Raw genomic sequence first — 16,800 nt, forward strand, 5'->3', positions numbered from 1 at the left:
TCCAAAATGTCCTGGAGCATTCAAATCCAAGCTAGTCCTCCAAGAACACACCTAGGGTGGTTCATTTCTCTTCGGGAAGAGTACGCTGGGCATCTGATGACAAATCTAGGTAGGGTAAGACTGGGGTGCTGAGGTGATGGTACAGCATTTGTCCAACACTATCAGAATGGCCAGCATATCTGATTGTAGAGATCCTCCCATGGTTTAAAGGTTGCCCGTGTCAGTTATTATGAGTCTTTCCAGTTATTAATGGAGGCCAGTGATCATGTGGTTACATTTTAGAGTCTTCACTTTCTAAATTACCCAATTGTTTTAAGGCTACTGAGAAAGAATTTGTATTTAGTTGATTAGGCTATTATGGAATCACCTGCATGGGCAAAGAATTTGTTTCTTACCTAAATTTAAGACATTCACACACATAAATAACTGCTTGTATACCTGCTACACTGGGAACATGTATGTACACCAGTATATACTGCTTTGTATATTTAAAACCAATGCACAAGTAAGGTACTGGAAATAAAATATAGGAAGATTTCTGTTTATTTTTATGCTCTTTGAAAGAGAAAACAGGAATAGTTTTAAATGTAAAAAAAATATATATATGCTTAAAGAAAAAACATTAGTATAAAAAAACCTAACATCATGGTTTCACATAAAGATGCTTGCCTGGATTCCTAAATGAATTATTATATATGCTCTCTTCTCTGCCTGGGATATTTTTCACCCCCTTTTTTTCTTGGTCAGGTTGTATTCACCCTTAAGGTCTCAGCATAAGCTCCCCTGAGGGGAGCTTTGCTGGCTTTGCAGATTTTGCTATATGGCCCTGTTTTATAGTCTTATTGAATGCTATAATTTTTCTTTATATTGTAAAAATCTAATTAAGTGGTTATTCATGCAATTATTAGTTTAGTGCTCTGCTTTCTTGCTGAACTATAAACTCCATTTGTGCACGGACCATGTCTATCTCTCTCTTCATTTTGTCCTTTTACAAAGTGAGCGTTTTATGAATATTTTTTGCCAAAAGTACAAATTGTGAGATGGATATCAAGATTAATCTAGATATTATTCTGTGTTGATGGGTAACATACTCTAAAACTGATATACAAGTAAGATACTGAAAAGAAGACAGAGAAAGATTTTTTATTTATTTTTCTGCCCTTTGTAAAGGGAAAATTGTTTAAATGCAAGAAACAAATGAATACAATCAAAATAATAGGTTGAATCATTATTTTCACTCAAATTATCACTATCTGGTCAAGAGCAAAGTCACTGGTTTGATTCTTCCACATCCATATACTACCAAGATTAACTCAAAGAATCTTTTCGAAGGTCCATACAAGAAAACCCCAGAGAAAGAATTTCCTCAAACTTGAACTGTAGATATGTTCTCTGTGTGAAATATGAAGTCATGCTAATTCTGGTGTGCTAACTAAAAAGAGCTGATGTTACTTGCAACATGTACTTCTGGAAATCAGCTTAAAGAAATAAGTTTAGTTAAACATTGCATAGTACTCTCAAACCCATGAGGGCAGGGTCTAAGCTACATATATTAATAATTGGTTAACCTATAATATTAGAAGACAGACAGAGCTAGAGTAATGGAGTTCAAGAGTATCACCAGGCAAGGATTCAAATTTGGGAATCTCTGACCAAGTGTAAAAACCAACATCCAATAAGAAATGGGATTCCAGACTCCCTGCAGGTCTCTTACCAGCTTCCAGTACAAATTTTCCCACCTACCCTATCAAAAAACAAAATATTTCTTAAGCAAGATTTTTACATTCTGTATTAATGTCAAATCTGGCTTTTGGCTTGGACAAGAGAATTTTTACAGCACCTGCTAATTTGTTCTCAGCCTGAAGGACCAAGTCCTCAGTGTGGCTGAGTTTGGCGGGTATAGAAAGCTATTGAGGATGCAAAAAAAACCTTTGTAGAAACAAAATGCATAGAAACTCCTTCTGTAACCCTGGGCAACCCTGATACCACATGAGGTACAGTTGAGAAAGGGACTTCCTCTGGAATGTGAGAAGAAAGATGTAGAAACAAAGTTAAATGAAGATGGGAACAGCATTACTCACAGAAGGGAGATCAAACACTCCATAGAAAATACATGTTACGGTGCAATTGCCCTCTGGGAGTTACAGGATTATGAAAGTCTAACTTAATTAAGGGAGAAAATAGGTCACATTTAACAACCACATACGTGGCGTATCATTTTGACTATACAGAATAACTGGAGAGAATGGAAAAATTAAGAAGTCGGAAGCATAAGAAAGGCAACCATGGAATTCATCAACCACTTTCTCATCCTTCTAAGTCAGGTATATGTTTTGATTCTGTATATATGAAAAGATTTACCATTCTTTAAACTTCCCTCTTTAAAAACACTTGCAGCATATTTGAAAAATAAATTTCAAATGTCAGAATAAAGAGAAACAAAATGGTGTGACCAAATTTAAAAAAAAAAACTAAATTAAGAGGCAATAAATAGTCTTCATAAAAATACACCTTTCACCCTCTTCCTTTTCTCCCCCTTATGTCATCAAATGACAGGTAATCAGGTACATGTGAACCCTGCTTGGATTCTTCCCCCTTTCATAGCTCGATGCCCCTATGGGGTCGAGCTAATTACAGGTACATTTCCTCTGCAAGGCAGTCACACTCTATACTGTTCAAGGCACAATTAATAATTGAACAAAGCTACTAGATTTTTTTTGCTCACACGGCCACGGGTTGCAGACAGTTTTACTGTCACACAGGGCAGAGCTTCTTCCTTGAGTGTCTCCAAGAAAGGTTTCATGTTATAGACTGAAAAGGATCACTGCCTGTTTCCAAATTTTGGAAAGTAGGGGAAAACCCACGTAAAACCAAAAAAATCCACCCCCCCCCACCAAAAAAAAACCTAGTTTCCTTTGTAGAACAGTAAAGGAAAATTTTCACTCCTGTTAGCAGGAATATGATTATGATCAGGTGGTTATTTAGGTCAGATGTAAAGAGATGAAAGAATGGGCCTAGAAATTAATACTCTTTAGAAGGGAAATTGGAGTTTGCCCTTGAGTCTGTGAATGCAGCAGGGAGCTAGTTTTGCATGTGACATAAGAGAATTTGACCTACAGACAGGGCCTAGATAAAGGATTAGAGAAGAATAAGGTTCTTTCCCTTGAGATGTATTTAGGAACTTAATAGAGGATATCCCCAGAGCGTCATGGGGTCATAAATTGGTACAGAAACTCCTTGTCCTATGCCCCAAGCAATAGTCTTGAGCAACAGTCTGCAAACTTTTCTAAAGGGCCAGATAGAAAATATTTTAGGATTTGTAAGCCCAGCCATCTTTGTTATAACTACTCAACTATCCTGTTTTTGAACAAAAGCAGCCATAGACAAGAAGAAAATGAATAAGCATGGGTGTATTTCAATAAAATTTTATGGATGCCCAAATATGAATATTAAATTTTTGCATGTCAGAAAACAGAATTCTTCTTTTTATATTTTTCAAACATTTATACATCTAAAACCTATTTTTAGTTCTAGGCAGTACAAAAGTGGGGCAGGCTGTATTTGGCTCACAGACTGTAGTTTGCTGATCCCCTGGCCTTACTATTGGAAATCTCTATGAGTATACCTATTTTTCAAGCTGTTTTTGAAATCTCTAGGGATCTCTGAGTGTATGTAAATGCTATATTTACATGGGAAGATATGGTGTTTTGTTGACTTTTAAACACCATGGATAGCCAGGTTATTCAGGATTCAAATCAGATATTCACTATCATTAAAAAGGTTACTAGAGTTAGAGATGAAGATCTAAACTGCTAGGCCCAGCATGGAAAGATCTTGAAACTCTGATTCTATCTCATTATTTTTCTGAACTCAAAGGATAAAAAAGAATACATCTTTGGGTTCTGGTCATGAATAGCATTTCTCCCCAAAGACAAAATAAAAATAAAAAATGAAAAAACCCAACTACTTCGTAGTCAGTAGTACACAAAAAAGCAATAGTCTTTTCATTAATGTAATTCATTTCTTGATTATAAGTTGAATATAATCTATCTTCCTTCCCTTCTTCTTCCTACCACTTGTTCCACAAAAAAATAGGAGGGTATAAGTAACATATTTATATAGATATTTAAATTAATTAGAAAAGGTGAGACAATAAAACAAGAGGAAAGCAAGAGAATGGTCTGTACGTAAATTTGATGCCATAAAATCCCACACAGTTTGTTTAAAATCCTCTTCATTAACATGCAATTTATATATGATTTCCTATATTCTTTTACAAATGGGCAAAATAAATTTGGCTCTAAGTTTAGTAACAGTCAATTCCATGAACTCTTAATCATTTATAAAAATTTAGGGAGTTCATTCATAGAAAACCAACCATTGCTTAGAAAAAAGGCAATAGAAATACATAAGAGGAATTTCCTCATGGGATATTTTCCCAAAAGGAAAACTATGTAATAAAATGAACAATCTCTCAAAATAACATTATAGTAAATTCAATGATTTCAATTGATATCTTGTATAACATCTTTAAATATGGGCCAATAGTTTTTATACCAAATTGTCATTCAGTCAAAGCAATTCTATACCAGAAAGGACCAAATTGTCATTCAGTCAAAGCAATTCTATACCGGAAAGGAGTAGGTGGTGTGGGATTGGGGCATAAAATACTTCAATCCAGGCCGAATGTGCTCTGGATGTTTAATTTAACCCAAGGGAAAGGTGTGTGATATCCAGAGGTTCACCCTTAAGACAATCTTCCATATGCATTTTTACCATGTGAAGTATAAAATGGGTCTGAAAGGAAATGAGTTTGATCTTCCAAATAAATGCCTCATTTATTGCTCTTATATATTGTCAATAAATGACAAGTTGCATGCATTAACAATTAAGGTGGGTTTTGAGTGACGTTCCCTTAAGAAAATAGAAGCAAGCCTTTGATAAGAATAGCTGTCAAAAAAGGAGACTGTTCCATAGGCTAGTCCAAATTCACTTGAAAAATTAGTTTGAGACCTAACATGACATGGAGGCCTGTATTCTCAACCACAAAATACAGTTTTCAAAGATGCTTTAGGCGAACACTATCCTGGCCTTTTAGAAATACCTCAGGATAGTTGCCATGTATGTCTTGCTTTGCACAATTTTTTAGAGTTTTTCATTCCAAAATGACTTTGTTGTGAACTCTAAATACTTATATGAGGAAATTTTAAGAGAATATCAGATATAAATCATTTAAAATTGAGGACTATCTATCAAAATAAATTACATTTTATAAGAATAATTGATCCATAGCCCCTCTTTCTGAGAAATTAAATAGCAGGCTTTATTCTACAAAGACTGTGTCATTTACAAAACCATGGCATTGCATATAAGAAAATGTAATCTGTAGAGCAGGAAAGTATGCATGCAGTGGACCCAAGTAATTTGATATAATATTTAAGTGAAGTTCAAGAAGCAGCAGAGACCGAAAATTCAGTTACGGTGATGGTGATGGTGCTGGAACGGGAGGGAAGGATGCAGAAGACATTCCTGGGAAATAATTTTTCTGACTTTGACTGAATTTGCATTAATAGGTAGGGACCCATAATGAGCTCATGCAGCTTAGTCCATGCCTGATGCCCCTCACAGAACCAGATGCCAAGGAGACGACATCAGAAATCACTAACAATTTTGTATTATTCCTGAAAGGTTTCTTCACAAGGTGCTACATATTAGGAAACCATAGTTAAGGTTTAGGAACCTTAGTTAAGGAAACCATAGTTAACAGCAAAACAAACAAACAAACATGCAAAGGACTAGTTAAATCTAATTCATAAAAAACATTGCCCCAAGACACTCAAGCACAAAATTGGCCTACATTTTAGACATAATACTAAGTCATTTAATGCATTTAATTCTTCTGTATTTGTTGCCTTGAGGTGATGTTCTATTAAAAATGAAATAAGAAATGGTTGTAGACTTTATAGAGATGAACACATTAGCAAAGACCAGGGAGGACCCTATATAAGTCCTATTGCAATTCTATTAGTGCTTTAATAACCAGACACATGCTTGCCTTTCTGATCCAATGGAATCTCAGAAGCCCAAAGATATGTTAAATAACATGTGGTATCTTGAAGGCTAGAGGGCTGCTTACCAGTTGGTGTAAGGTGTCTCCAGGTGATCACAGGTTCAGGACGGCCATTGGCCATGCAGACCAGGGTTACATTGCTGCCCTCATTCACAGTGACATCTGAAGAGATGTTGGAGATCTTTGGTGGAACTGCAAAGACAAAAGCGAATGGAATATGTAACCATGCCAGTAAAACCCCATGTTTGAAGCACTGGTCCATGCCACTGGAAATAACAAACTTGAGCTAGATGCTTTTATGACTTGAACCATTTGAATTTTTATGTTAAGAAGCCAGGATACTTTATGACCTCTTTAGAGACTCAGCAGATGAAAAGCATGGGTCTTACTACTAGAAGAATCTCTCCACTATGACCAAGTATTGTAGGAATTTCACAGAGGAGTATAGTGAAAATGTATTATCTCTTTTTTCATTAGAATAGACTTTATTTAATTATTAGTGTGCACATTTTTACCATATTAATAATTTTTTCTTATCACTGAATGGTGCCTGCCTACATTTATTTCCTTATGTATATCAAATGAATATAGTGCATTCTTACCTCCAAATGTCAGGAAAAGGAAAAGTGTTATTTAGTATGAGTTGCATAGTTGTGTTATTAGGATGTGGCAACACCTGTTTACTTACAATCTAGCCACATGAGGAAACCATCATTTAATCACAATAGAAAGTGTCTAAATATCACCTTGGTATGTGAACAGGCTAGATAATGCACATTAGAGCCTAAAAACTGAATTAATAAGGCCTGTGTCACAGATGCTACAAAAAATAATATTACCCCTAATACTTCCACCACCACTATTACTAACAATTTAATAATAGGTAACTTTAAGCATTTACTATATGTAAGGCTCTGTGTAGAGTACTTTTCAAGTATTATATTGGTAACTCATTATAATAAAGAAATGATATCCTATGAGCATTTTATTTACAGGTGAGAAACTGAAATATAGATGGAGCCAGGTGAGAAGCAGAAAACAGATTTGAATCTAAGAAGACTCCAGGGCCCACACTCTTAAGCAATACTTGAATGAAACTTCAACCTCACAATCCAGGCTACCAGATGGCTGAAAATGACGGAAATTACTTTTTGGTGGTGTGAGAAATGAGTCCCCGAGGGCTAGCTGTACTGCTGTCTGACTTCCTTCATTAGTGTTCAGGGCGGCAACATTAGATCTCATATTGGTAGGCTTAAGTGGAAAGTGAATTACTCACAAATTTCATCACAGAGGTTATGCACTGATTCCAAATAGCAGAGTTTATGGTTTGACTGTGATTTTCCCTTTTTTTTTTTTTTTTTTTTTTTACTCTTAGTTGCTTATGCAGTCCCTGAGAAAGTATGTGTCAGAGGGAGGGAGGAGAACAAGACAGCATTAAGGAGTTCAATAATAAAAGAATCTTATTTTCTCTCTCTTCCTGCCCTGTGGTGACAAAACAGTAACATTTTCTGCCTGTAGAGACTGCTGTCTGACAACCATGTGATTGCTGCAGATCTTTTTTAGGAGACACTGATGGGACTTGGGCAACTGACCAGGTCACAGTGCCACAAGGAGGAAGTGGGAGGAGGACTCATGACCTTAGCATTTCTTCCACAATGGCATCTTACAGGGCTTCTAGGTAGAAACCAGTAATTCTAAAGCAAACCCAATGGCAGAAATGGAATGTAGTTGATTCCCATTATTTAGCAGTATGTATTTATAGGATTTCTGTTTCTCTTTTATCTACTGGGGTTAATGGATCTTTCTCTCGTATTCACACATTGACTTGCAATATACCTTCCCAGACTTTTACAATGAGGACCTAAAAGGTTATACCCAGTTTTTAAGGAAGAAGATGAGGCACAGAGAGAAATAATGACTTGTCAAGGGCAATCCCATCAAGAAATATGGCTGGACTTAGAACTTGGGGCTCCTGAATGTCCAATTGTTCTGTTGTTTAATATTTATAGTTTTTAATTCCCAGCTGAATAAGCCAGTGTTCTGAACATTTTCAGAAAAAGTACAATGAACTATAAATCAATGATGGTGTTCAAGAATACAATTTAGACATCCTAGGAATCTTCCTCTACAATCTAAAATCTGCAACAGGAAGCTATGTAATAATTATATGAGCTCATATTACTCAATTTGTGGTTAATTCTGAATTGCAAGACAGGCCACAGAATAGAAAGAAGAAATACAAATGTGTTTTCATAAGAAAAATGTGGAGGGGGAGACTTTATATTCCTAATATAAAAACATGCAAATTTACAAAACAGAAAACATCTCCAGTGGTCAGGTTCCCAGAGAATTATTACCTATGATAAAATTTACTCATAATTTTCTCTCATTTTGTAAGAGGAATATATATCCAAGGACTTTGCTTTTTTATGGCACCTAGGATCCCCTGTTTCTTTTAACTAAGGGCAATATGTTCAGGTCCTAGATTTCAGAAACTGGAGACTCAGAAAGTGTTTGTGTTCAATAGTCAGAAATGTAATCACGTTGACATTGAATTTCACCTTCCTCGGGGTCACTACCAGTGGGTTTCACTCTATTGCTTATCTTCCACTTCTTTGTACATTGTACCAGCTTCTTCCCAAAGCATTTATATCTGATGTAGTCATTTGTTCCAGAAATAAATACCTCCCTAAATTCTATGTTACCATCTTACTTTCAAACTCTCTGTCTCCAAATATCTTGAAAGAATTGTTCTACATTACATCTTCATCTCCCATTCACACTTCAACCTACGGTGCAATCTGGATTCTTTCCTTAACCTCCAAAAAAACTGCTCTCAGGAAGCTCACCAATTTGAACCATGGAGTTTCTAGGTCCTATGAACAATTTTGTTATTTTCTTATTTTTCTCAGGAGTATTTGATTTTGTTGACCATAACTACCTTCTTCCATTCTTTTATTTTCTAAGATGCCAGATTCAACTGTTTTTCATCTTACCTCTCTGGCCAACCTTTCCAGTTTAGCTTTTGGACTTACTTTGTCCTGTTCCTTAAATATCTGTGTTTCTAACGTTTGATCACTGTTCTCTTCCATCATATAACTCACTGTGAATGATCTTATCTATTGTCTAAGTTCAGAAGCTAAGGCCATAGTATGTGTGACTCCCAAATCAGTATCTGCAGCTCAGATTTTTCTCATGACTTTTACACTTACGTTCCAATGGACCATTCTAAATTGTCATCAAATACATCACAAATACTCAAGATTCAACATACTCAGAACCAAAATTATCATCTTCCTTCCTACGTGACACTTGTAGTCTTGTTCACTATCTCGGGGAATGGTGTCATCATGCAAACAGTTGCCCAAGCAAAAAAAGCGTTATCTTCCTTGACTGCTCTCTTTCCTTTACTACCCCCATATAAAAAGGATCCTGAGTTCTGTGACTTATGCCTTTTAAATCTCTCTCAGATTCACTATTATTCCCAATCCCTATTCCCAGAGCCATAAACTTTTTTTTTTTTTTTTTGGTTAGATTCTGCAAGAGCAATATAACGAATTTCTTTGCCTCTAGCCTTCCTTTCCTCAGGCTCACTGTCATTCATTCATCACACTGAAATAAGTTTTTTTTTTTTTCATAAATTGCAAATGTGAGTATAATATTCTCTGATTAATCTCATTGCCCTCAAGATAAATCCAAACTTCCTAATATGAATTCACAAGCCATGGTTGGCCCCCAGTTAGCTCTCTAGACTTATGTATTACCCCCTTTTCATTGTATCATCCAGTCAGATCAAATAATTTTGGTTCCTAGAATATACTATGCTTATTTACCCCAAGGCATTTAACATTCTATTTTTTCTACATGGAATATTCTTCTTCCAGCCCTTCATGAGGTCAGCCCCTTTCTTCCTTCAGGTTTCAACTTGTCATCCTGTTTTCTCGCTTTTTCCAGGAAGACTATTCTGTCATTTACCACCCCATTCCTACCCCTACCCCACTCCTGACTTCTTATTGAGTGAAGCATCCCTCCTATGTCCTCCCATTGTGCCCTATATTTCTCTACCATGGCCCTGAATCGTCATTGCTGGATTACTTACCTGTATCTGTCACTAAACTGAAAGACGCAGATGAGAAGTCCTTGGTTTTCCTGACCAGTGAATTGTATAGACCATGGCACTTAGAACATGGTAGGTACTCACAGGGTGTTTGAAAAAAGAAATTAATGAAAATCCCTGCCTGCCCCCAAACTTTTCTGAGCTCAAGTAAGTCATCTCATTGAATTTTTATCAGAAAGGATCAACCTTTTATTTTGAGCCAGTAAAATACAGCTTTTATCAGTATTTCTTTAGCTACCCCTCTAATGACCTTGTTCACTATCAACTTTTTTGACTCTTAATTAAAAAACAAAACCATGGGGCACAGAAACATTTGTGTATGTTAGGAATATAGGAAGTGAGATAAACTTGGTGTCCAGCTTCTTGAATTATAGATGTATTCAGGGTTTAACTTCTTTTTTTCTTTTCTACGAGGAATCATTCATATATATTTGTATGGATGTATATAAATTTTTTTTCTAATGTTTATTTATTTTTGAGACAGAGACAGAGCATGAACGGGGGAGGGTCAGAGAGAGAGACACAGAATCTTAAAAAGGCTCCAGGCTCTGAGCTGTCAGCACAGAGCCCGATGAGGGGCTTGAACTCACAGACCTCGAGATCATGACCTGAGCCAAAGTCGGACGCTTAACTGACTGAGCCACCCAGGCGCCCCTGTGTGGATATATATAAATACGTATAACTTTTTTTAGTTTAATGGTTTAATAGTTCCTTTCTAGTTTCCCATAGCCATTCATGCAGTCTGCATTTACACCATTACTGATAATATAAGATTAAAGCAGCAATGCAAGGTCTTTATTCTATTACCTCCTAACATCTTTATAAAGATCCTGGTAAGTAAAATGCATTCTCTTTTTATCGCCGTTTCATAGATGCAGACACCGGGGACAAAATGGGTAAAACTCACACAGCTAAGTAATTGTAGAGTTAGGATCAAAACCTAAGGTTTATAGATTTCCTAAACTTAAGTCTTCTTCTAGATCATATTCACTTTGCAATAGTGGTTCCAAATAGTATTTTTTGTTCTATTTTAATTCTCAGTAAGGACAACTGTAGGAAATACTGTTTAACAAGATAATCTTATTTTCATTGGTAAACATGTTGTTTATTTATCAAAACCACTGTAATATTGATTTATGCTCATGGGCCTTCACATATTCTGCGTAGTTATTTTATTTTCTTCTGGAGTATTCCCTAACTTTTTTTTTTTTTTTTTTTTTTTTTTGGAGAGAGAGAAAGCAGGGGAGGGGCAGAGGGAAAGAGAGAGAGGGAATCTTAAACAGGGTCCATGCACAAAGTGGGGCTGGATCCCACAACCATGAGATCATGACCTGAGCCAAGATCAAGAGTCGGACGTTCAACTGACTGACTCACGCATCACCCCCAACAATATTTATTCATAGGATATTAGTGTCTTTTATTATATTTTCCTAAATGTAATGTCATGAACCATTTATTTGATATTTTCAACCTATTCGGTTTCAGGGATCTAATTTGTCTGGATTATTTTGTTTTCTTACTGATTAATGACAGCCTGTATACCTTAGGGAAATGATCTTTTGTTGTCATATTGTTTGCAGTTTCCACAATTCATTCTTAACTTCTTAATTTTATGAACATTTTTGTCTTGTAAAAGGTTTAAATTTCTTTGGTGAGCTTTTTTTTTTTTATGATTTCTACTAGTGTTTTTGCGCATAGACGTTTCTTTCTTAACATAAAATCAGTTAAATACTTCTGTCTATTTGTTATTTCTCTTTCAATGGTTTATTTCTTTTTTTATTGCACTCTTTAAATCATCTGGAGTTGATTTATGGTGTGAGCTTTAACTAGGTTTTTTAATCCTCCGTGGTTTTTTAGTCAATTTCCGCAATACCTCTGGTTAAATTATATAAAATGTATACATTGTTTTGGCTTTCAGAATTAGCCTACATGTGCTACCAAGCTGGCAAGAGCAGTATTTCTGGGAAATATATAAATATAAACCTACTTATAATGCCAAGAAATTTTATGAAAGTGCATTAAAATATGTCATTAATCTTTTGGACACCACACTATTATTATGTGTTGCTAGTTCCAAAATTAATTGTTTATTAGACAAACACCTCCTAAAATGTTGAGTAAAAAACATAATTTAGATACCCTGCTTTCAGGACATTAGTGAAATTCATTATTCAAAGGAATTCTCAAGGTTTCCACTGCAAAAATTAAATAAATAAATAAATATGCCACACCTAATAGTTGTAACTTTAAATCTGAATTATTAAATAGGTGATATTCTTTCACTGAAATCTATATAAATTCTGTGTTAAAGAAATGTACATTTTTTCCATGCACTGAAAATTAAGTGACAGTTTCTAAAATAATACTAACATCTAGGTACACTTGTACACACGGATTCATTCAGCCGTGCAATGAAACAGTATTAAGTAGGATTATGACACAGTCAATCTGCCTCTGCCACTCATGATTTTATTGCCCTTCCTCATTCTTCTTGTAATTTCCTTACCCATTTTACCATATCTCCAGGGCTCCAGGGTCTGCCTTGGCTTTTGTGAACCAAGACATGCCTGAACATAATTTGTACAATTCTCTAGGTTCCAATGCATCCCTTCTCCTCTTTTGTGTAAGTCTCACATCTCTTATGTTTGGTCCAACGTGGAAATGCAGGCAAAGTCAGGGACATAGTGGAGTGGACATATATCATATGATCTGCCAAAATCCATGCCCTCTTCTGTCTGGAAAGACAACCCTGGTATTCTTTTGCAGAAAACACCTCCCACCAACTGCCATTGGTTTGTTGGGACTGTCAGTCAAGTGACCTATTCTCCTTTGGCCAAGGAGTGGGCATGTGACCAAAGCTGGGCCACTTAGACTCTCCCTCCCTGGAACTTGGTTTTTATAAGGAATGACTCAAGAGAGGTTGAAACTGATTCAACTTGTGGTAGACTGTGTTAATGTCCCCAATTCTCAATCTTTCCTGTATCCAAATCTTTTGCCATGCCTATCCCCTCCTTCAGTGGGTAGCAGACACTTTTCCATCCCTGGACCATGCTGCTTGTTTTGGCCAAGGATACATGCATAGGGAATACAAGCAGAGTCTTGAGAAGTGTTGGCACGATTGGACTCACTTGGTCTTGTGCCTCAGCCATTTTCATGAGAAGAACATACCCATCTGAGCCTGGTGGCCCTAGGAGAAGGAGGATGAGAGATGGCAAATGGGATTGCCAAATAAAATACAAGGCATCCTGTTAAATACGAATTTTATATAAACAGCAGATACTTTAGTATAATTGCTCCAAACATTGCATGGGACATACTTATACTAACAATTATTTGTTATGTAAACTACAAATGTAACTGGGCATCCTATATTTTTATTTTGTGAACCTGACAACTCAAGGTACATTGTCACATGTAGTGAAACCCAGTCTGGATCTGCTGACTTGCACACTTGTGAGAAATAAAAAATAACTATTGTTTTATGTCCCTGAATTTTTGACTGGTTTGTTCAGCAGCAATAGTTAGCTAATACATATCATGAAAGGGCAGCCACCTGAAAGGACTATTATTTTTCACTACTGTCTGCAACTTGCATCCCTGGAGATGCATGGCTTCTGTGCCTTCCAAGGTGATATTTTCTGCTTTTCTTTTGAGCCTGGGAACTATTCCATATTCTTCCAAAGAATCACCACTTTTTACATCAAATTAGCCAGTCAATTTCTGTTGCTTACACCAAAGAATCCTAATTGTTACAAATTGGGAAGTAGTCATAATAAGGGGAAATTTTGAAGAGGGACATTTTCATAGAGGTAAATTGTCATCTATGCTTGGGTACTCCTTTGGGTTTCCACAAAACGAACTGAGTTGCATGTATAGCATTGGCTCTTATCTGTCATTACACATTGCTTTAAAAATAATTGTAGGTTTGAAAGAACATCTAATTCTAGCTGTGAGTGTTTCAATACCTTTGTCTTTAGTCCCTAACTGACCAGCCAGAAGAAGGACAATAAATCAATTCCAGAGGAAGGGATAAAAGTGGTCAGTTGGTTCATTTATCTAACCTCAAATAATTAGCATTTATAACTTGTATTCAATTCAAAATGTTATCCCTAATGGTGCAAATTATTAAGTTTGTCTCATCAGTTATTGCTTATTTGAAGTTTGGGAAAGGTGCATGTATTACTGTGTGTATGGTGGTAAAGGGGTGTTAAAAACATAACACCATCAACTTTTCAATTTCTAACCTTCTTTGGTGTGGCTAGAGAAGCTTACACCCTATTTTTTGCACATGTAACACACTGGAAACCTATAGTGTATCTATATAAGAATTGCGTTCAGAAATCTACAGGATGTTTTTTAAGCAGCACTTGGTTTTAATCGCATGATCCAAAAATTCAACAATAAGAATAAAAATATACGATATAACATATTAATAACATCTTGTGAAACATCAAACATTCATCTAGTCTAGCATTTTGCTTCTGAAAATGCCAGTGAAGCATGTTGTGCTTCATGGTGTGGTAGGTTCCAGAATGGATGATAGGATTGGAAAATGTAGCACAGTTTGAGAGCCAAGGATTTTGATCCTGCTCTGACACTGGCTCATAAGGCAACCACATATTCTCTGATATTTGCTTTTGAATTTTCCTCATGAGGTACACTGTATGTGCTTAACGAGTTTTGAACAAATAAACACACAAATTAATGACAAGTTATTTAAATCTCCCCGAGACTTAGTTTCCTCATCTGGTAATTGAAAGTAATGTGCAAAGTTGATAATAGTTAATATTACAGGATTGTTGTTAGGGACAAATAAAATAATTCATGTAAACTTGTTTTTTAAACTGTAAGGGACTCTAGAGGTGTAGCTATCTATTATACAGCTAATAAAGCAGTGTTGGCTTAACTCTTCCTAAGATAACATGATAACACAGTTCATGCATTTCTATGGCTAATGGCATTCTAGTTATATTTTTGCAGACACCATTATTGCCAGAAGGTGTAGGTAATTACTCTAATTCATAATTAATCATTAATATTGGCTTTAACAGAAAGTCACCCCAAAGATATGTATCCAGTTCTTATCTACTAATGGGCAGAGCTATGCCAATATGTTCAGCCCTTTAGTCAATGTCTAGACATTTTATACCTGTAATAAAAAGCGACACAAAGATGTGAAAATGTACAATCATAAACAAAAAAAAAGTTTTAGAAGCTTAACTCTTGGGCTCCTAAGGAAAAGCTCTCGAAATCAAATGTTATCACTGTTACATAATTTGTAATGTAAGCCTCAGTAAAAGAGAGGTCTTCTTTTATTTGTTGTTCTTATAGACAACAGATGTTGCCAGGTGTTTTGTGTCTGTAATTTGAGTCTCTAAAGCCTTAACTCTGGCCAAATAAAACAACCAGCAATGATAGTGTCTTTTCCACTAGTATTAGTTCTCACTGTTACTAGAATCCATTTATAAAGCAAGAAACATTCAGCCGCAGAAGTAGGTATTTGAAAAGGAGCGCTCTACAGGAACATGATTCCTTTTAAACACAAATTTCATGGGTGAGTAGGGAAAATGTGGAAACTATAGCTTCTTTGAGTATCAGATGAATATTAAAGTAGAGGAAACTCATTACACATATCAGTTACTCAAATTTCTTTGCCAGGAGTGATTACAAATGCTGCACTTATGCTTGCATTAGAAGATGAACAAAGTAACTTAAGGAAAGGGGGATAATATGCTAACAATTTAGAGGAAAAGATAAAATGTATATATAAAACAAAGCCAAGTACCATATGAGTGGTAATGTGGTAAAGTCAGAGACATAGGAGCAAGGAAGCTTGTGAAAATGACATATTGAAACAATGTGCAGTCAAGAAAAAGCCATCCTCCTGTAATCAGGCAGGAGCAATTCTTGAATTATACATGTAACTAAAAGTTAGAGCCTGAAGTCTCACTTAACATACTCCTCTGAGATGCGGCTGCCATCTTACTGTGTTGGCCAAAGGAATAAGCTGGATACGACCTCCTCTTTGGCCTTTGAACCCTAAATTATCACATTCTCAAGGGGCCGTATGAGTTGCTGTCACTGTCTCAGGTAGTCAGACTTACACCAAAATAGTCCTTATGACACATCCAGACAGTAGCCAACATCACAAGGGAGTGTTAATTTGGGTCAGACTGCTCTAAATAACTCAAACACAGTAGCCGTTGTACAAAGAAATACCATGAGCTCACTTATACACCACCTAGTGGTGGATGTGTACCCAAGGTGATACATGTGTGGCATGGGTATCTACATCTGATTGAGGCTCCCAGTAGACCTAAATAGAAAGTACGTTACATTGGAATTTTTCTATATTTATTAAAAGTTCAGAATTACCCTGGAATCTAAGTGTGTGGGCTGGTTTCGAAAGGGGACAAAATATTCAGGCACCAGCATTTGCATTCATGACCAGCTAAGGGCATCCATTATTGCTGCTTCAGCAATATGTATACTCTGTGGGATGTCAAATGGCTGTTCTCGTGTACAGGTCATTGCCTTGCTAAATAAGAGCAAATGGAACTATCCTGATTCTGTTCACTGAGGCTGCAGTTACTCAACAAGTCAGCAGCTCCTC

General features: G+C 36.1%; 1 protein-coding gene across 5 annotated transcripts in view; it reads right to left on the reverse strand.

Annotated features, from left to right (window-relative positions):
• Positions 1-16,800, reverse strand: part of LSAMP (limbic system associated membrane protein) — a 655,616-nt gene that overhangs the window by 230,339 nt on the left and 408,477 nt on the right. For all 5 annotated transcript variants that reach the window (XM_006936060.5, XM_003991647.6, XM_023260151.2 and 2 more), the window contains exon 3: positions 6,137-6,262. In XM_006936060.5, the coding sequence (XP_006936122.2) occupies positions 6,137-6,262 (126 nt within the window). The remainder of the gene's footprint in view (positions 1-6,136; positions 6,263-16,800) is intronic.

This window comes from Felis catus, chromosome C2 (genome assembly GCF_018350175.1).
Source record: "Felis catus isolate Fca126 chromosome C2, F.catus_Fca126_mat1.0, whole genome shotgun sequence".
Lineage (NCBI taxonomy): Eukaryota > Metazoa > Chordata > Mammalia > Carnivora > Felidae > Felis > Felis catus.